The sequence below is a fragment of the Dermacentor albipictus genome, chromosome 9, assembly GCF_038994185.2.
Source record: "Dermacentor albipictus isolate Rhodes 1998 colony chromosome 9, USDA_Dalb.pri_finalv2, whole genome shotgun sequence".
NCBI lineage: Eukaryota > Metazoa > Arthropoda > Arachnida > Ixodida > Ixodidae > Dermacentor > Dermacentor albipictus.
The window spans coordinates 82,905,530-82,925,515 of record NC_091829.1 but is presented as its reverse complement, the minus strand read 5'-3'; the positions used below and the strand labels follow the sequence as shown (position 1 = coordinate 82,925,515).

The 19,986-nt window shown below is 44.9% G+C and overlaps 2 protein-coding genes across 11 annotated transcripts in view; one reads left to right on the top strand and one right to left on the bottom strand.

Annotated features, from left to right (window-relative positions):
• Positions 1-19,395, top strand: part of LOC135915004 (uncharacterized) — a 138,576-nt gene extending 119,181 nt beyond the window's left edge. For 5 of the 6 annotated variants that reach the window (XR_011508284.1, XM_065447957.1, XM_065447958.1 and 2 more), the window contains one exon: positions 19,019-19,395. Coding sequence is in view for 4 of the 6 variants with exons in the window: in XM_065447957.1 (XP_065304029.1) it covers positions 19,019-19,174 (156 nt within the window). In the remaining 2 variants the exon portion in view is untranslated. Of the gene's footprint in view, positions 1-17,142; positions 17,278-19,018 lie in introns of those variants that run through there. The other variant, XR_011508286.1, reaches the window with a different exon arrangement.
• Positions 1-19,986, bottom strand: part of LOC135915002 (endothelin-converting enzyme 2-like) — a 392,210-nt gene that overhangs the window by 229,985 nt on the left and 142,239 nt on the right. For 2 of the 5 annotated variants that reach the window (XM_070524851.1, XM_070524852.1), the window contains exons 3-5: positions 7,344-7,549; positions 3,724-3,827; positions 538-906 (exon numbers count right to left, since the gene is read on the bottom strand). In XM_070524851.1, coding sequence (XP_070380952.1) covers positions 538-906; positions 3,724-3,803 — 449 coding nt within the window. In that variant the 5' untranslated portion in view covers positions 3,804-3,827; positions 7,344-7,549. Of the gene's footprint in view, positions 1-537; positions 907-3,723; positions 3,828-7,343; positions 7,550-14,031; positions 14,058-15,930; positions 15,952-16,775; positions 16,815-19,986 lie in introns of those variants that run through there. The other 3 variants (XM_070524854.1, XM_070524853.1, XM_070524847.1) reach the window with 2 other exon arrangements.

Below are 19,986 nucleotides of genomic sequence, written 5' to 3'. Positions count from 1 at the left end.
TAGGAAATATTCTAACGCTTTAGAATATTCCCAACGCTATCTGGGCAGTTCTGAGCAATTTGCATATGACCAAAAGGGAAGAAAAAAACGCTACTCCTACTAGATGGCGTACAGTGCACACGTGAAGTAAGCGGTGTACCACGTGACAGTTTATTATGATAAGCTGACGCCAATAATCGCAATAACGCGTATCCTCGACACCAATCGAATATTGAAACAGATTGGCTGTAGCATATTTTCGGGCCTGGGGGACACTGCATATGAAAAAGATATAAAAGTATGTTTGACAGCGCATGCGAGTTTTGGCGGTGAAATTGTGCATAGACGCGATGACTGCTGAAAACCCTTAATTATTACTTTTGATTTTCAAAAAGAAATCTTGCATTTGATAATCAGAGATTTGTGGTGTGCCTCTGTCTGAGAAGTTTTCTGGCATTGTTTATACTATTTACCATGACAACTACTGTTGAAATTTTATAGCGTTGCGCGATTCCGTAAACGCCTCATAGATTGATAACTTAGAGCATCGTTACTTACCCCTTGTCGTTCTGATCGTATGTACGGTTGTTGGTCTCGCCGGCGTGGGTGTTGGGGTAGTTGTCGTTGTCGTAGTGGTAGTGGTGGTTGTTGTGGTGGTTGTTGTGGTGGTTGTTGTGGTGGTTGTTGTGGTGGTTGTAGTAGTTGTTGTAGTGGTGGTTGTAGTAGTGGTTGTTGTGGTGGTTGTTGTGGTGGTTGTGGTGGTTGTTGTGGTAGATGTGGTAGTTGTTGTAGTGGTCGTGGTAGTTGTAGTTGTTGTCATGGTGGTTGTTGTGGTGGTTGGGGTGCTCGTCGCCGCGCTTGTAGTGGTTGTGGTGGCGGCTGTTGTGGTTGGAGCCATCGTTGGCTTGCTTGAGGCTTCCGTCGTCCCTACGCGCACCAGAAAATCGTTGAACTGTTGAATCAACAAGCAATAATAAACTACTGCTTTATAACTGACTTTTCTTCCGCTGTAACTGCTGAGTGTTGCTTCATTTAAGCCAACCTAGCGCCATCCTATTTTTGCAGCCAGAACGCTGTGCTACACAACATCGACCAACAAATATCACACATCATAGTGAGGTAAGAAGACAAGAGAATCCGAGGAGCTCGATTATTTGTTGTTAACAACCATGCGAAGAGAAAAGGAATTGAAGCCAAAGAAATCATAGGGGAAGTTAGCAGCTATTTTTATTGAAATGCAGCAATAATGAGGTAAAGGGGAAATGAAACCGGGCGAAGGCGTAACTTTCCGCTGGTTGGGACCGAACCCACATCCTCCGCAATCCGCCTGCGGTGCTTTAGCAACTATGAAAAACCAACTTTTGTGACTAACAAAAAAAAGACCAGGGTTCTTAATTCCCCATTTTTTTCTTCGTTCCCGTCGTTTAGCGAGGGCCTCGATTTCGGCAGTCTTGAAGCCATGAGGCTGCATACGAGGACTTCTTGGCCACTAGCAAGCTTCTCAGATAACATACGTGGTACTTGCTTTTGAAAGGGGCGTTCCCCGTCTGCCGCCTTGGCCGCGAGAGATGCGGGCCAACCCGTGTGGGCTAATCTTGTACAAAAAACACCCAGAGGATGGCCGCCGCAGTAGCGTAATCGGTAAAGCACAGAACGTATAACGGAGACCATGTGGGTTCGGTCTCCGCCCGCGGCAAGTTATCTTGTCGTCCTTTCTCATTATTCCCGTTACTTGATTATTTCTACATTTCTGAGCCTACATTGTCCGTTACTTCGTGTGGTTGTGGACACGTGGAAAGCTGCTTTTATGTCATCTGGTGTTCGGTTATGCCATCTGGTGCTTTTTTATCTTTCCCATAAAAGATGAACATCAACCAACTAGCCCGTCCCGCACGTCTGCGGCCCTGTGCTACGCTAATTGGGATACACGGTCACGGCGGCACAAGGGAAGCTAAAGTTTTTTTGTTCTTTCTTTATTTTTATTTTCTTTATTGTTTTTACAGGGAAACTGTTAGCCTCTAGTTGGTCCGGTTTTTCGTGTCTCCGTGCGCGGTGCTCACATAAAAACAAATGGCAGCTGGAAGGCTCTGTGTTTCAGTTTCCGCGTGACGAAATTATGTTTTCGCGTGTATTAGGATTACAATCCGATGCTATCATGTCTGGTGGTTGTGTGAAAGTCCTTCGTTACGAATTTTCCGAGCCATTTTACTTCCAGAAATTCAATTATTTGAATAACGCACTTGCGCTAGGCGGAGGGCCTACAAGGATGAGGATGTATGCTGGGCTAACCGTATTGCCAGCTATCGGCCGCGGCAACTAAGAGGGACTTCGAACGGCAGCTGAAAAAATGGGTTTTGTGTTTCAGCTTCCGCGTTACAGAATTATGTTTTCCAGTTAGTTGAATTACAAGTCGACCGTGTGCGCAACTTGTGTGTAAGTCGTACTCGACGTCTTTTTCTGGTGCTTTTTACGTTCAAACGCTCATTTAGTTCAATAATGCGCTTGGTGTAGGACCTAGAAGAATGAGGATGCGTGGTGTACTTCCGCACACGTGCGTGCGTGACGTACGTCCGTTGTATGACGTCGTCTACAACGTCGGTTTGTACTTGCCTAAGGTAGGCAACAACTTCGCTGTACATACACGTTCACAGGGTGGAATGGAGGTTCGGATCTTCTTTTTTATTCGCAGCAACGCGTTCGCAGGTGCGCACTTTTCATGCAATCAAATTACCAGGACGTGGTATTCTAGCCCATTTCCGCAAATCCCGCTCCCCTTCTGCCTTGCGCGCGAGAAGACTACGCGCATCAAGCCTGCACCCTTCCTTGGCGCAATCTTCCGCGCTTCCCCTCGCAGCCACAGCGTGTAAGGCGGGTGGGGCGCGATACAATCTTATCGCACTATGACTTTTCATAGAACATCACGGCGACGGCGAAAACTCGCCCAGAGTGTCCGCGTAATTGTCACCGCAACAACAGAACTTTGCTTTTGGCACGGAACAAAGCTCAATGATACTTTGACTGGGGCGAGTTGGCACGACGTCGTCATGTTTACTGCGCTATACCGTTACACAAAGTACAAAAACAGAAACTAACACAGATGTGCGCCACCCTCTTCGCAATACTTCGCAAGTCCTTCTTCGTGCGCATGTGTGTCAGTTTCCTTTTTTGTACTTTGTGTAACAGCATTGCGCAGCACACCGAACGATGGAATAAGGCGTAGTTCAGACATTGGAGAGATCTTTAGGAAGGTGGAAAAATAGCTTTGATGATCTTATCTAGTCTTGGTAGAAACGGTAGGACGCCTGAATTTCGCTTAATGCATGGGGAGTTTGTAGAAAGGGACAAAACTACCCATGAATAATTTTTTTTCTTTAAAAATACAGATTTCGGAGCATCAGTCTGTATTGAACAACCCTCGCATTCCGATAAGAGCTCCTGAAGCAACGCTTCCTCTTCGGGAAGTCCGTTAGGCTGGATTGACACGACGAGAGGGATCGCTTAATCGGTGCGCAGACGATTGCGATGTGCATAGGACCTACAACAAATCGTGCCGCATGCCATAAGTCCATGGCATTCTTACGTGTGGGGGGGGGGGGGGGAGGGGGCGGGTATGATTCTGCAGCACTCGGCCACGTGATGTTAGCCCGAAGAATTAACCGGCTATTCGTTCCTTAACCTGTACGGGAATCGAGCATTGTCAACGAACGTAGCAGCGCGCAGTAATTGACGCGACATGATACGCACCTGCGTTGGTCAATAGGAGCAGTAGCAGCAAACAAAGGAGCAACAGTAACAGCAGCAGGCACAGGAAGCACACCAAGCATGCCCGCTTTGAGGACTCTTGGTCGCTGAGAGAAAAACGTAAGAGAAAAAACAAAAACATTTTAAGAAATGCCGGCAGAACCGATTGCATATCGACTAAATGTCGACGTTAACGCAATTAGCATTGAAGCAGCGTATCGACGCACAGCACTTCCGTCGCCCAAATGCTTCGTGCGAGGCGTGTAAACTGCAGCTAGGCTGCTCTCTGGAGCTTCCTGCTGGACGCGCCGCGCCATCTGGCGCCGCCGCCACGAAGTCCGCGCGTGGTGGCGCATGTGTAATTATGCATTCAGACATGGTTGCCTCAATGTATGTATAACGCGGGTACGGTTCCCTTCGGCACGACAGAATCTTTAGAATATCTTTGTTTCTGTCATTGAAAAGCGGCACGTACCTCGATGGCACATACCGAGTGAATCAAGCCGGCGTGAAAAAAAAAATATTCATTCACGAACGGCGCATACCGATTGTCACGTGCCCAATTTCGCAAGCTGGTCGGAAGGTTAATGGTTTCGAGCCCGGTTCCCTCAGCACAACAGCCCGCGCTCTGCCCACCGATTAAACCACGGACTACCCAGTGACCCAAGTTGGGGGCAAAGTGGTTAGTTAGTGAGTTAGTTAGTTAGTTATTTCTTATATATAGCAACTCTTATAGTAATCTCCAATCAATGCTTTTTTGCGTCTGCTCCGTCACATGCCTTCAAATTTGGTACACTCATAGTAAGGGGAACCTATAAACCCGTGCGCACCATTTTTTTTCTGCCGTGTCTGTGTTTTGCCTCTTTCTTGCGCTTTTTATTCAAGTCAAATATGCACTACTAGGCCCTCTGAAAGTCCTTTCAAGAAAGCTATATTTCGTGGACAACTTCGATATCCCTGTTCAGGTATACGAATATTTACTAATGCTCTCAGTTGCTCTCACCATATCAGTCAGCCTGTCAATAAGTCACGTTAAGGCACTGAATATTTTTGTTAATGGTTCCATTCCACCGATTTCTTTTTTTAAGCGTTTGTTGTCAAACGGTACAGTCATCGTTGTCAATGTCGCGATGTCCCAATGTCGGGTGAAGCCGTTAAGCAGGACGACAGCGGATAGCGACACTCGGGTAAGTGACATGCAGTGGTTATGCTTAACCGAATCTGCTCGTAGCTAACCACAGCAGTTAAGAAATCAACTTAGAAACTGTGTTGGCTGCCCTTCTTTGATGCAGAAACGATCGCGTTCATGCAAATTGTATTTGTCCCCAAGAGGTTATGTGGCGAGGACGAAGCCCGATGCAAACTTCAAGACTAGTGGGATATACATGAAAAATTTTTTTTTACTTAGAAGGAACTTTACTTTTATAAAGCTTTCGCTGTTTCGAAACAATACAAAGTGCTATTGGATGCATTATTTGGAATTCGTTCGCTTACTTGTGTCAGCCCAATACGGATAAATATATGCGGTAACGCAGTCCTTTATCTTTTTTTGCCATTTTTGGAAATTTATTGTCACTTGTGCACCGCGACAAGCTATGCCCACCTAGAAGAATTCTTGCCGGAAACTACAGGTCCTGAACACATGCCTAACAGGAAACATAAGCTCTGCTCAAGGCCACTTTTTTTTCAATGGTAGAAAGGGAAAATTTACAATCTCATAAAAAAGTGGAATAACAAATAATTGATAAATGCCACAGTTATTGCAAACACCTTTTTCCCTCTCTTAAAAAAATCGTGTCTCATACGCAAGCAACCGGTTTTTTGGCAACATCTGTTATAACGCCTAGTTTCATGCCTGATAACAAAATTCGGCGGTTGCTTTATATATATATATATATATATATATATATATATATATATATATATATATATATATATTGACACAAGATGACATATTGTGTTGTACTGACGGCCGAATTTTTTTTTTCGCTGATGGCTGAGCGCCAACTTTGGAACAGTTGACATGGGGAATGAGCCAGCAGTGAAAAAAGTGAAATCACCATTTTGTACACTGCATGTATTGCTCGACATCAAAGCGAACAAAAGTTTGTTTACTATGCGTCGCTCTGAAACATACATACTAATTTGCCAGTAGCACTTTTGCTCTATATACCGTGGTAAGGATTTTAACAGCGTCAAGCAGTTTATAGCCATGCATACCTCACATTTGCTGTATTTCATTATTCTGACAGAACAGAACTGCGTTATCAGTTTCTGGTGCAGAGTTACGCATATGTATCTTACGCGCTCAATTCCTTTTCTTTAACGATTTTCGAGACCTAGTCTAAAATAATTTGAGGGACAAAACCAAAATTTCCTGCGGTATGCATTGCCCCATAAATTCAAAAACATTTTATTCATATCGGTTCACCGGATATTTCACAGCGTTTCACATGCATCCGAGAGGAAAAATCGAGCTTGTTTCCAAACTAAGCCTTTCTCTTCATCTTCGTCATCCTATCTATACGTCCACTGCAGGACAAAGGTCGCTTCGATAGCGATCTCCAATTAACTCAGCCTCGCTCGAGCTGACGCCATATTATGCCAACGAATTTACTAATTTCATTACGCCGCCTAATTTTCTCCCGTGCTCGGCTGCGCATCCCTTCACTTGGTAACCATTCTGTGAATCTAATGGTCCACCGATTGTTCATCCTATGCATTACATCACCTGCCCAGCTCTATTTTTTTTCTCTTAATCTGAACTACAATATCGGCTATCCCCATTTGTTCTCTAATCGACATAGCTGTCTTCCAGTCCCTTAACGCTACGCCTGTACAATAATACTTTCTATCATTCGATCGCTCGTTGCGTGGTCCTTAAACTCTTCCCAAGCTTCGTTGTTAACCTCCAATTTCCTGCCGCATATGTTAGTACCGGTTTAAAGCAATCATTGTACACTTTTCTTTTTCGACGACCGAGGTTAGCATCCAGGCATGATTTGCTAACGCCTGCCGCATGCACTCCAGCCCATTTCTATTCTTCTGCAACTTTCCTTCTCTTGACCACGATTCTCCGTGAGTAATTGGCTTAGGTAAACGCACCCTTACCCGGATCAGAGAGGCTTACTGACAATCACGAATTTTCGTTATCATGGCTTTTTTGCTTCCTTATAACAAACTTTGAACTTTTTCGAAAGCTTTCTCTTAATTACACCTTCAAAACCGCAGTGCCCAACGACTCTTTCACGGTATACGCTGGGTCTGATGCCCCAAAATGCTGACTCGAGAGCGAGAAGCCTATAATTCGAAGTTCACGCTTGCGTTTTGATTTGCTAGAGTGAAAATGTTTCCCCAGTTGTGGTTTGTTCAACGAATCAATTACCGGTTCCGTGATAACTGTAGTAATTATGCCTTATCTTAAATAACCGTTTATTGTTTCTTTACTTTTTTCCCTTTACAAATGTACTCTCCGTAGCCGGAAATAAAGGAGATCGATTTGTTCCAATTTTTCTTTGAACGCGCAGCTGTGTTTGTTGCACCACGTGGTTTTAAAAGCAGGTCATCGACGAGGGGGGTGCTCCCGATTTAGCGAACAGCCGCGCTGCTGTTGGCGAGCTTACGCTTCCGCCCTGACCCGACGCGGTTCCGCCACTCGTCTAGGTCGGGCCGGGGGCGCCAGGTCCGTCAGCGAGCGCCGCGGCGTCCAGACAAGCCCCGTCGTCGTGGTCGCCGACGGCTCCCCCGTCGTGGCCAGCGACGTGGAGCCCCTCGTGCTCGAAGTCAGCTCGCTCTCGGAAGTGGCGCCGGTGGTGGTCGTCGTCTCCCCCTTGCGAGAGCAAAGCAGTATACTCTGACGGGAACGTTCGGTATAAAACAAAGTGCGGCCTCAAGAGTGAACGCTTTGACTCTGAGCCAACTGCGATCGCCCGATTCAAAAACCTGTGTAATAGGCAGAACAGCGTGCTCTCATTATAACGACACGTGAACTGACTATAGAGCAACGTTATCTTTCTTTTCGAACTTAAGCGAGATATATGAAATCTAGCAACTTCAGGAAGCTGAATATTGATTTACGGCATTATTTTTTTTTGCTAAAATGGCCGTAAACGTTTCAGTTTAAAAAAAAAATTCAGAGCCCTTCCACCATCCTAATATGGAAGATCAGAGAAGCTGTATTGCTCAATATCTATATTATATCGTCGAGGGTGGGGATGCTACATTGCTTGAATAAAGCCACGAACGCAATTTCGTTCTTCCTTTCGTCTTTCTTTATTTTGGTATTCCCTCCTAATTTATCTTTATTTTTACTATGTTTACTTTCTGTTGTTCATTTCTTTTTACTTGTTCTACATCCCTTTTTTATATTTTTTATTTATAAATATACACTGCCGTTTTCGACAGGCATCGTCATAGACTAGCGTTTGGGAAACAGCGCTTACCGCTCCGGCGCATTGTTGTAGAGCCAACGCTCTACTCCTCGAGGTACAACTCCCAAGGTAAATCTCTGCGCGCGTTTGACATTCAGCCGCCGACAGGCAAGTGTGAAGGTGTGACGTCACGTCACGTGATCCGCTGCGGAGATGCGTCGCTACTGGGCTCGCTCGAGCCTCGCCGCTGTGTACCACGTGACTAGGCGAGGCTTTATTTGTCAACATCTCGGACACATTTTTTTTTATTTCAGATCCTAGCCGTAAACAGCTTCGTTGTAAATTTAGAAGTGCGAGGTTTACAAATACGTATTTGTATAACTGTTAGAAAACCCGCCATGGTGGCGTAGTGGCCATGTCGTTCCGCTAGTAAGAGCGAGGGCGCGGGATTGAATCCCGGTTGCGGCGGCTTCGTTTCGATGGAAGTGAAATGCACAAAACAACGGCCCGTGCACTGGGAACTGAGTCATCATCATCATCCTGGTTACGCCTACTGCAGGGCAAAGGCTTCTCCCATACTTCTCCAACTACCCCGGTCATGTACAAATGGCGGCCATGTTGTCCTTTCAAACTTCCAAATCTCATCCGCCCACCTAACATTCTGCCGCCCCCTGCTACGCTTCCCTTCCCTTGGAATCCAGTCCGTAACCCTTAATGACCATCAGTTATCTTCCTTCTTCACTACGTGTCCAGCCCATGCCGATTTATTTTTCTTGATTTCAACTAAAATGTCATTAATTCGCGTTTGTAGGCTCACCCAATCTGCTCTTTTCTTATCCCTTAACGTTACGCCCATCATTCTTCTTTCCATAGATCGTTGCGTCGTCCTCAATTTAAGTAGAACCCTTTTCGTAAGCCCCCAGGTTCCTGCAACATACGGGGGTCCTGGTAAGACACAGCTGTTATACACTTTTCTCTTGAGGGATAATAGCAACCTGCTGTTCATGATCTCAGAATGCCTGCCAAACGCACCCTAGCCCATTCTTATTCTTCTGATTATTTGAGTCTCATAATACGGATCCGCGGTCACTGTCTGCCCTAAGCAGATGTATTCCCTTACCACTTCCAGTGCCTCGCTACCTATCGTAAACTGCTGTTCTCTTCCGAGACTGTTAAACATTACTTTAGTTTTCTGCAGAATAATTTTTAGACCCACCCGTCTGCTTTGCCTCTCCAGGTCAGTCAGCATGCATTGCAATTGGGCGCCAGAGTTAACAAGCAAGGCAATATCATCAGCGAATCACAAGTTATTAAGGTATTCTGCATTAACTCTTACCCCAGTTCTTCCCAATTCAGGTCTCTGAATACCTCCTGTAAACACGCATTGAATAGCATTGAAGTGATCGTATCTCCCTGCCTGACACCTTTCTTTATTGGGATTTTGTTGCTCTGTTTATATGGGACAACGGTGGCTGTGGAACCGCTACAGATTTCTATAGTATTTTTACATACGGCTCGTCTACACCCTGATTCCGTAAGGCCTGCATAACTGCTTGAGGTCTCGACTGAATCAAACACATTATCGTAATCAATGAAAGCTGTATATAAGGCTTGGTTGTATTGTGCACATTTCTCTATCACCTGATTGATAGTGTGAATGTGGTCTATTGTTGAGTAGCCTTTACGGAGTCATGCCTGGTCCTTTGGCTTACAGAAGTGTAAGATGTTCCTGATTCCATTTGCGATTACGTTGGTAAATAATTTTTAGGCAACGGACAGTAAGCTGATTTGTCTATAATTTTTAAGTTTTTAGCGTCCCCTTTCTTGTGGATTAGGATTAGGTTAGCGTTCATCCAAGATTCCGGTATGCACGAGTTCATGAGGCACTGCGTATACAGGGTGGGCAGTTTTTCTAGAATAATCTGCCAACCATCCTTCAACAAATCTGCTGTCACCTGATCCTGGCCAGCTGTCTTCCTCCTTTGCATAGATCCCAAGGCTTTCTTTACTTCTTCCGGCGTTACTTGTGGGATTTCAAATTCTTCTAGACTATTCTCTCTTCCATTATCATCTTGGGTGACACTGGTAATGTATAAATTTCTATAGAAGTCCTCAGTGACTTGAACTATCTCATCCATGTTAGTGATGATATTGCCGGCTTTGTCTCTTAACGCATACATCTGATTCTTGCCTATTCCTCGTTTCTTCTTCACTGTTTTTAGGCTTCCTCTGTTCCTGAGAGCATTTGCAATTCTATCCAAATTATACTTGCTTATGTCAGCTGTCTTACGCTTATTGATTAACTTCGAAAGTTCTTTCAGTTCTATTCTAGCTGTAGGGTTAGAGGCTTTCATACATTGGCGTTTCTAGATCAGATCTTTCGTCTCCTGCGATAGCTTACTGGCATCCTGTCTAACGGAGTTACCACCGACTTCTATCGCACACTCCTTATTTACACTCCTATCGCACACTCCTATCGCACACTCCGTAAGATTGTCGTTCATTGCTTCAACACAAAGGTCCTCTTCCTGATTTAAAGCCGAATACCAGTTCTGTAGCTTTATCCGGAATTCCACAATTTTCCCTCTTACCGTTAACTCATTGATCGGCTTCTTATATACCAGTTTCTTCCGTTCCCTCCTCAAGTCTAGACTAATTCGAGGGGGAACTGAATGCCAGTTAACAAAACTCAGGTGCTTAAAATTAATCCAGAGTCCTTCATTGCGCGGCGTGCCTCACAAACAAACCGTAGTTTTGGCGCGTAATACCCCGGAATTTAATTGTTCTGTTTTTGTAAAAGTTAAACAGTTAGAGCCTCTTCAACTGCCAAATGTGATATATGAATTTGCAGCTTGCGTGAAATTTGTACAACCTTTACGATGATCTCGCATGTTCTACTCACAAAATAGTGTAGTACTCACAAATAGTACGCACAATATGTATGTACCCTTCCTACAGTTCTGTTTTTTTAACTTCTCTTATGTGCAAACATCAAAATCAGTGCAGTCGATATCGAAACCGTCCATTTATTCAATCCGGTGTAATCAGATTAACACTTCCTCTGAAGCGGAAGTGTTAGCTCGGGGTCAACTCCAATTTCCTTATTCAAGTAAGATACAACATACATAAGTAACATACTTATGCAACGTTGTATGTTACTTATGTTACAACAAACATAAGTAACATACCAGTATACATGTAAACAGTAACATTTCTGACGAAACAAGCTCTGACAGGTGACGCAGCTATGAACACTTAAATTTCGCTCGAACTGCAGAGTCCAAATAAATATTTTTTTTAAATATCGACTCGCCATCCCGGCCACGCGAAGAAAGCGGATGTCCAAGAAAGCTGTTGAAAACCACAGGTAGAAATGCTAGGGGGGGGGGGGGGGGTATGCAATGCTTTGTTGCTTTAAGGTAATGGTATGAATGGAAAGCTGGAGGAATTGCAGTAATGAGAATAATAGTAATCTTTAACAGCACGCCGCCACCCATAGGGGTGCATATATATATATATATATATATATATTGTTTTGTTGTTGCTCACGGACGCGGGCACGTAAAATGCCGGCCAACTAGAGGCTAGCAGGCTTCACCGCAAAACATGTACGTGTTTCAACTCGACCCGCAGTCAGCTTCCTGCAGCTACACCTCAGTCACCTCAACATGGCAGGCTTGCAGATTTGAACATTTCTCTTGAAAGTCCGACCTCTTGGCTCTGTTAATTGTTGTTATAATATATCATTCATATCCCTTCGTAGGCAGCTTCCGCTGGCGTTAACGACAGCCGCTAAATTGTTCTTCGCTCAGCGTAGTCTACGACTTTTCTAATACAGACACTAGCTTATGGCCATTAAACGCATATACTTATATTTGTCTAATATAACATAACTCATATAAACTTATTTGTGTGATTGTAATACAAGAACGGTGTATATAGGGTTCAATGATATGCAGATTTATGACGAAAATTTTACAAATTTGACCACCTTCTCAACGAACGGAAACGTTTGCTGGAGTATATCATGAAATTGGTCGTTTGTGTCTAAATGGTTAGTAGGTGACCAGCCCCGACGGTAGGTCCACCAGATGTCGGCCGACAAATTTAAATGGCGCTTCTATGGCTAGATGGCGTTGGCATCTTTCGGGCGTCAATGCCATAAATCAACTCTATACGATTTTTCCTGTTTTTTTTTTATTTCTCCTTATTTGAATTGCCTTCACTATATAGTCCTAGCAAGACTGAAACGCTGCACTTCGCATAGAGAACCAAGACCCAGGCATTGCGGCATTCAGTAACCACAACCTTGTGAGCAAGTGTTCGTGTGTTACTATATATAGCTCTTCTCTCCTGCGCTCGCATTGATCAATTTTCCAGTGTCGCTGCAGATATCCTTACAGGAATGTGAGGAAAAATTACCGCATTTTTGAACAGTAATTCTTAGCGAAGAGAAACAACGAGTGAATGAAGGGCTGCAGAGGACGTGTTGAAAGAACCAGGCAAGGTCGTCCCATTTGCGCTATTTATGCAATGTTATAAAAAAAGTATAGGGAGGAAAGTAGCGTTTAATTATTCGATTGCTTTCAATTATTATTGCTCAGTTACTTTTGTGGGACCCTAATCGGTAACTCCATCAAATTATAATTTTCAAAGTAATGGCAATTGCAATCAGTTACCTTTATTTTACTGCAACGCGTACAAGTCCGGGTTAGATAAGAGCCTCCTGGTCAAAGCTTCCTTTAAGAGCCAGCTCTAGCTCCAAGAGGGTCATAAATTTGAAAATAAATACCACATAAAGGCTTACATTTGAGAATAACTTGCCGTACGATTTGGACGAGTAATTCTGCGGCAGACTTTAGTGGCCAACTTTGTTCAGTCAAAAGAGCCAGGTGACTGAGGGCAATCGAAGACGCGGTGTTCGTCTATCGAGGCGTTCGATTAATCGTTTCTGGCCAGACAAAGAGTGTCCGGACTCTGCTAATTTTCGCGAAGTAATAAATTCCAGTGGATTTCGCGCTGAATTTAAAAGCGAGACTCTAGTGCCGAAGAGCGCAAACGCCGCGCCTAATCTGTAAAATAATTTACACCATGAAAAGTGAAAAAGGGCGTAAATGTGTCCATAACTAACACCCTTAGGGTGTGCTTTATGTAACACACACCCTAAGGATGCGAGTTATAGACACATATACACCCTTTTTTACTTGTAGGGATGTAAATTATTTTACACCCCTAATTGAAGACGCCCACGAGCGACCCGTGGGACGATCGTCACACGAGCGTCGATGCTTCTCAAGGCACAAGCTTTATCGCCTCCGGTCTTCCAGACTGTTATCAATCACGTGGATCTTTCCGTAAAAAAGGTTAATCCTAATTTGCATAAATATTTGTCTGATCTCTACCCCAAAGTCATGTTATAATATACTCCTCCGCGACAGAAGCTATGCCGAGGGAAAAATCTTAATTAGACACCTTCCCTACATTTATTGAATTCTCTATCCCATTTCATGAAACGCCCGGTGTATACAAGTCCTGAAACATGCTGGTTCTTTTTTTTTTCGTTCGTTTAATAGGCTGAGTATATTGCAGCCTATAAAGTGCGTTGCATTGAAACATGTGACACGGATGTGTGAATAGAACTAGTGCGATACAGACGTAAAAAAAGAAACGTAAAAACGACTCCACGGGAACTACAAAATAGTACGCCTCAAATTTGCCCAATTAGCCGGCCTTAGTGCCACAGTGTCGAAAGATTGTTCCACCCGTTTTCGGCAAACAAAAAAAAAACACGATTGCATCCACGATTCGGTAACAGGGTCTTTAAAAAAAAACTCAGGCAAATAACAGCAGTTTCAGCGCACCCTTGATCCATCTAGTCTATATTACACGATGCAGGAGGCGAATCTGACGAGTTTTCAGCCAACTCCGGGCAGATACTTACCCTCCGATACGGGGAATTCGCGCGCACTGCAGACACAAGTTTACAATGATCACGTGAGCAAGGGCGTCTCATAGCTGGCATATTTGCCAGAAAACTGTATTCCACCGCGTAAGTAAGATCCAGAATCTCAATCCCCATTGAAAACAAGCTACTGTTAGCATGCATGCTAAGATTTGATACATGTTGCGTTGTTAGTCGCTGGCAATATCGCTATCTATCACTGCACATTTATTTAGTAATATTCAACTTCATATCCCTTACACAATGTTGCGTCCTAGAAGATGATTATGCGTATGTTGGTATTTTCAACGCAAGTCTGAATAAAATTATATATTAAAACTTCAATCCCCTCCGGCATAAAAGATTCGCTATTACACGACGCTATGGAGCTGCTATTATTTTTTTGCTTGTTTTTTTGCCCTTCGGGATTTACGCAAGTCTTAGCTAGTACGGCCAAGGGCAATTCGAACTCCCCATTTGCCTGACAAAGGAAGTACAGTACTCAATGCAGTGAAGGGCAGTAGCAGAAAAGTACACATCAGAATAAAAATTAACCGCAGCTTCACTGAAAGGGAACTATCTCAAGTATGCATGGCAGTATAAGACCGCTGGCGTTGCGCAGAATGTGTTATGCTAGGTAATGATGCGTGCGGGGGTTATGCTGACATATTATGCGGTATTTATTTATGTATGTGTGAGGAGACGAGCAGAGAAATGCTTAAACTTATACTGACGCACACATACACTGCGCACCAGGCCACCCGCCATTTAATGCTACGCATAATCTTCGACACTCCGCGGTCGGGGGGGCTCCGCTTCATGTTTGCACAATGCCCGGCATGGCTTAACGAACGCGTTAACGTCGTCATAGGAAGCAAATGTGGGGTGGGGGGGGGGCAGCACGTGCTTGTGTTTAATTATCGTTTCGGGTTCCCATCATTGACCATCCAACCTCACTCACAGGGTGTTTACCATGGCGTCCCATACCGCTTGCTGTGCCCCTTTTAGTGTAGGCTTGGAAACTTCTGGCCTCCTTTCTACGCGTATGAGGAATAGGAAGGGCGAAAGCGGACGGGCTCGTAGAGCGTTTAGCGCTAGCGCACCTATTTTGTTGTCGCGGACAATGAGTTGTTTTGTCACTGTGCTCGGGATGATAGCTTTCAGCCGAGCACGCAATGGGCTTGCTTAAACTTCGCATCCTTGTCATGTACTGGAAAAGGGGTTTACCGGCTTCACATAGAATTTTTCGGCCGATACGCCATGGAATGCTAGGCGTTGATGTCACACCCCTATGTACCATAGTGGCATATCGCTTAATATACTAACCAAAAGAATGTTTTCAAACAGCTGCGATACTGCCGAGCAATTTTGATAAAAAAGGTGTGATAAGCGTCATGCACATCGACTGTGACATACCTACTAATTTCAAACAAAATGTATCATGGCACAATTTCCACACGCAAAAACAATGCGACAGAGTTAAACAGGCACCTAAGAAGCAAATAAGCCGATATTTAATTAGCCCTTAAAAGCAAATGAGCGATATCATCAAGATCAAATAATAAACGCAGGGAAGTGCTTAAACGAAATAGTTACTAATATTGCAGTGTAACTGCGAAGGAATATGCTTGCTGTTGGCAAATACGAATTATTATTAAACAGGTGACAGGCAGGTGACAGAGAGATGACCAAGAAGTGTCCTGTGGTGGTTTCTCTGTCCATCTCTCTCTGCTGTCCTTCGTGTTCTACGGTACTATTTGCAAGCAACGACAAAGCAACCAAATGAGACACTACGCTTTCACTGCGTAGAACATAAATCTCATGCGCTACAGCACGCCTGAAGCGTGAACAGATCAGAAACAAAAAGACAAGAAAGAACAAACAGGTCAGCATCCTTACCGTTCCTAGTACGACGCACATCTGAAACGACGTGTCAGAGAGAGTTCCGCGGCAAAGAAACTTGTGTTGCCTTTCACGAGAATGGGTCTGTCCTCCACCTCGCCAACTACGCGCCGTGGAAGGATAGCTACGAGTTCAGTCAGGCGTAAAAACTGTGCAGAATCCCTCGGTGTTTATTGAGCTATTCACTTTATTAAATGAATGAATATTATAAATAGATGAGAAGTGTCAATGGGAAAATTGTAGAAGAACATTAAAAAAAACACAGCACAGCTTTCGGTTGCTCAATACGTGCTACACACAAAAGTGCTTTTCCAAGCATGAAAAAAGCCCGCGAACACACGATAAATTGCCGCGCGACTGGCCGCTCTCGAAAGGCACTTTGTAGACCTTTCTGTTGAGAGCCAGCGTTTCTGTTGTCCGGCTCGTTCTACTTGTGCTCGCGTTTTACACACCACTGCTTTTCCGTATCTTGAATCTGTACAAGATTTTTCAGTTTTCTCTGGTTCCTGTCGTAGAGAAAGCTCGTAATAAAGCGCAAAGAGTCACTTTGCTTCCCGGAGAGCCGCGTTTAGCCGGAACTGCAACGTGAACGCGCCTCGCCGCCGGCCGGGCCAGTGTCATCGCCTAAAACTGTTACCTTACTGCGTGGCCGGGACAGATACCGGCACAATTCAGTGCCATAACCCGACCACAGGACACGCAAGTGTGTCTGAGACTTAACTTTAGAGTAATTATTTTGGCACAGCTGTATATCGGACTAATTGGAGAGGCCCATTCAATCTGGTTTCCCTCCGTCTCTTCTTTTTTTTTTCTGCGGAACGAGCAAGAATGATATAACTCACCCATGAGAGAAATTGCGAAATCAAAGCGCTGAAGGAGAGCTTCTTCTTCTTCTTCTTCTCTTTCTCTCGCGTTGCATGGCGAGAGACCTGATTTGATCTCCGTCGAAAATATGGCCAACCCCTACGCTATCGCGGATTGGCCAGGAATCAAAATAGGAAAAACACCGAGTTTCGTCTAGAAAGCAAAGACAGGGGAGTGAAAAGTTCAAAGGGAGTAGGAAATAACAAAATTTCAGTGGCGACTTAGCGGTATATGCGCGGGAAATGCGTAAGCTTTAAATACGTCGCTCAGAAGGCCAATCCGCCGTTTTTCATTTTCCTGTGCTGCCCTCTACCGCACGCCGCTGAAAATGTTTTGGAAGGGGCCCGGGGCTTTTGCCGGTTGATTTGTGCACCTGCGTGCGCGTCGGTTGTGCGTTTCGTGGATCGCGAATCATTATTAATGGCTTCTTCGGGGCAGCAAGTCGTTCCTGGAAGCCATGTAGCGCTCACCGACCACTGGGTGAGCAGGCCTGAGTGCGCTGTTCCGCGAACAGTGCGGAACGCAGTACGCTTAGTTCCGTTAGGCGACATGGCTGCCTTAGAATTTGTCACTGGTTTCTGCACTTGGACATCGCTTTCTGTATTCTTTTCACACATTATTTAGGCATTCCGCATATTCAAGAAGTCTTCGAGCGCAGCCTTCTGCGTCGGATTTATTAAAGCGGTGCACTTGTTTACATCGACATCTATAGCCGCAGATAGTTGTCATCGTCAAATATTGTGGACAAGGTGCATCACTGATATGAAACAGTGTCAAAGCATAGCAAAACATGCATATCCAACATGCGCATATGTGCCGTGTTGTTACACCCTGAGATGAGTCAATATGAGCGGCCGAACTACTTAAACAACGGCGACTGTGATCGATCGAGATACCTATATTACGGGCTGTTAATTAGCCGATTCACGCTTTTCTTTCACTCCATCATACTTACAACTTTAGAGTGCCATAGAGCGGTATTAGAGAAAATTGTGGTCGCATAAGTGCTCATTTGTAGGCCGTATTGTTCTCACGAAAACGCGCGGATGCCATCGCTCACACGGCGTTGGCATAACTGAGGGAAACGGTTGTTTATGCTGGTGTACACCGAACACACAGTCTCTTGTTTGCCGCTATACGCAGAGGCAAACAGTGCATCCCAGAAATTGAGAAATGTATTGGCAAACAACACGTACAGGCCCACGCATTTACGTGGCGAATGCGACTGACAGCCAACAAGTACGGTGACGTGCAGACGTTGGCACAGCGTCTACTCTGCGAAATTGGGCGACGAGGAAAGGGTGCGCGGCATGTTTGTCTTACCTGGCTTGTGCGAGCAGGCGTGGCGCTGCGAAATGATTTGGAGATGTTTTAGCGCGTTCTCCGTGAAATTTACGTGATGCCAGTCTATTCTGCGATGTCATCGAAGAACCACTTTGTGTCCTTTCGGTGCAGCTGTAACTGCAGCACGCAGAAACTTCCCTTCGCTGTCTAAACATGCGATGTGCATCATCAGTTGCCGCGTGTCTGCGAGTTGTGAACTATTTTGGCTGTACCGGTTTTCATGCAACGAAGAGCAGAGGCGACTCCGAATTGTAAGCGTGAATTGGGAGGAAAATCTTGCTATTTGATCACATGGCGTAAGAAATAAAACATATGGGTAACTGCACGGCCAATTGTGTGACATCGGCCCAGCTTTGTGAGTCTCTCTCTTGTCTTTCATGCGCTACAATGTGCCATGTTCGTCCGTGTCACTTTTATTTTTTTTCCTTGTGTCTTCATTGCATTGTCCTGCAGGTAGCTACTACGTGAAGGGTTATCGTGGGCATGGGGAATATTTCTTGAATTGCAACCCTTGGCGAGGCAGATTGAAAATTGTGTGTGGTGCAAATACTGCACAGGTATGCAAGTTTTGCTACTGCCACGTTCCGCTAGTTTGAAGTTCAACGAAAGAGGCGAGAATTGGATCTGTTTCGCGGCAGGCCCTTTGGCGTTGGCTCGGCCCCGAGTGGGTGTCGGTACAGCTTTTAACTCGTCTCGACGTGAATTTGGTAATTTTTAGATGTGTTGGACGTACTTCTTTCGCACGAGGGTGCTGTTGCCTTGAAATTAATTGTGCACTTGCTAGTTTACTCAACTGCGGTTCAGAATCGACTGAGCGTGCAGCCATGTTTTGTCAGTGTTTGCCTCTTTTTTTTCTCCTTGTCTCACTCTCTTTCAGGAAACCACCGCAGTGAGGGAGAGCTGTGCCATTGTGCAGGTGATGAGGCCACAGTTGTGTGAACTTCGCCCGCTGGTGCATTGCTTTGGAGCCAAGCTTCGTCATTTGGCGTGGCGTGATATTGTAAATAGACCATTGCCAGGTCTCTTCCTGTGAGGAACGGGATTTGTCTTCAAGGGGCGCCCCCTCCCCCTTCTGAGCGTGCAACAAAGCTTGCAGTGGTGCAAGGGAAATCGTGACGGATGCGACGCTTGTCTCAAGAGATGTCTCATCTCTCTTTTGTACAGTGACTTTTTATTTCTGCTTGTAAATGACGTCCCTTCTAAAGTGATTCGACTGAGCACACTCTTGCAGAGAAGACTGAATAAAAAATGTGAACTTCGAAAGAAGCAGATGTTTTTCATTCGTCTGCCTTTTCCCGAAGGCTCCGAGATATTTCATGCTTGTTGCGTGCTCTTAACGATGCTGTTAGGTGGGTAAGTCGATGGCATTTGTGTAAACAAGCACACAGGGTTTGTCAAATCTTAAATGGGGAGCAACTAGCTAGTAGCAGTACAACATGTGGAGTGATGCTTTGTATACCTTGATAAAATATTTGTGATAGAGGGAGGATGGGGGAAGAAAAAAAAACGAAAAACAGAGCGCTAAGATAAACTTTCCATGCAAGTAAGTAACTCCATCATTATGGTGGCGTCCATCTTCTAGACAAATTATGAATGTGTGGCATATCCCAGCCATCATTGGTGCTGGTACACCTGCACAGTGTCCGAGGAATGTTAAATGGCGAGTGCCTTTTAGTCGTAGAGTACCTAAATCCAGTGGTGACGTGCTGCCAAGGTCCGTGCATGTACGTGTCAGTTCACTTCAGGTTGACTTGCCTTTGCGTGGTCCTAGCTTTACAACCTAGAGGGAAGCCTAGTGCCACCGTACATGCAAGTCCGTTTAATGGCACTGCGACACTGTAGGAA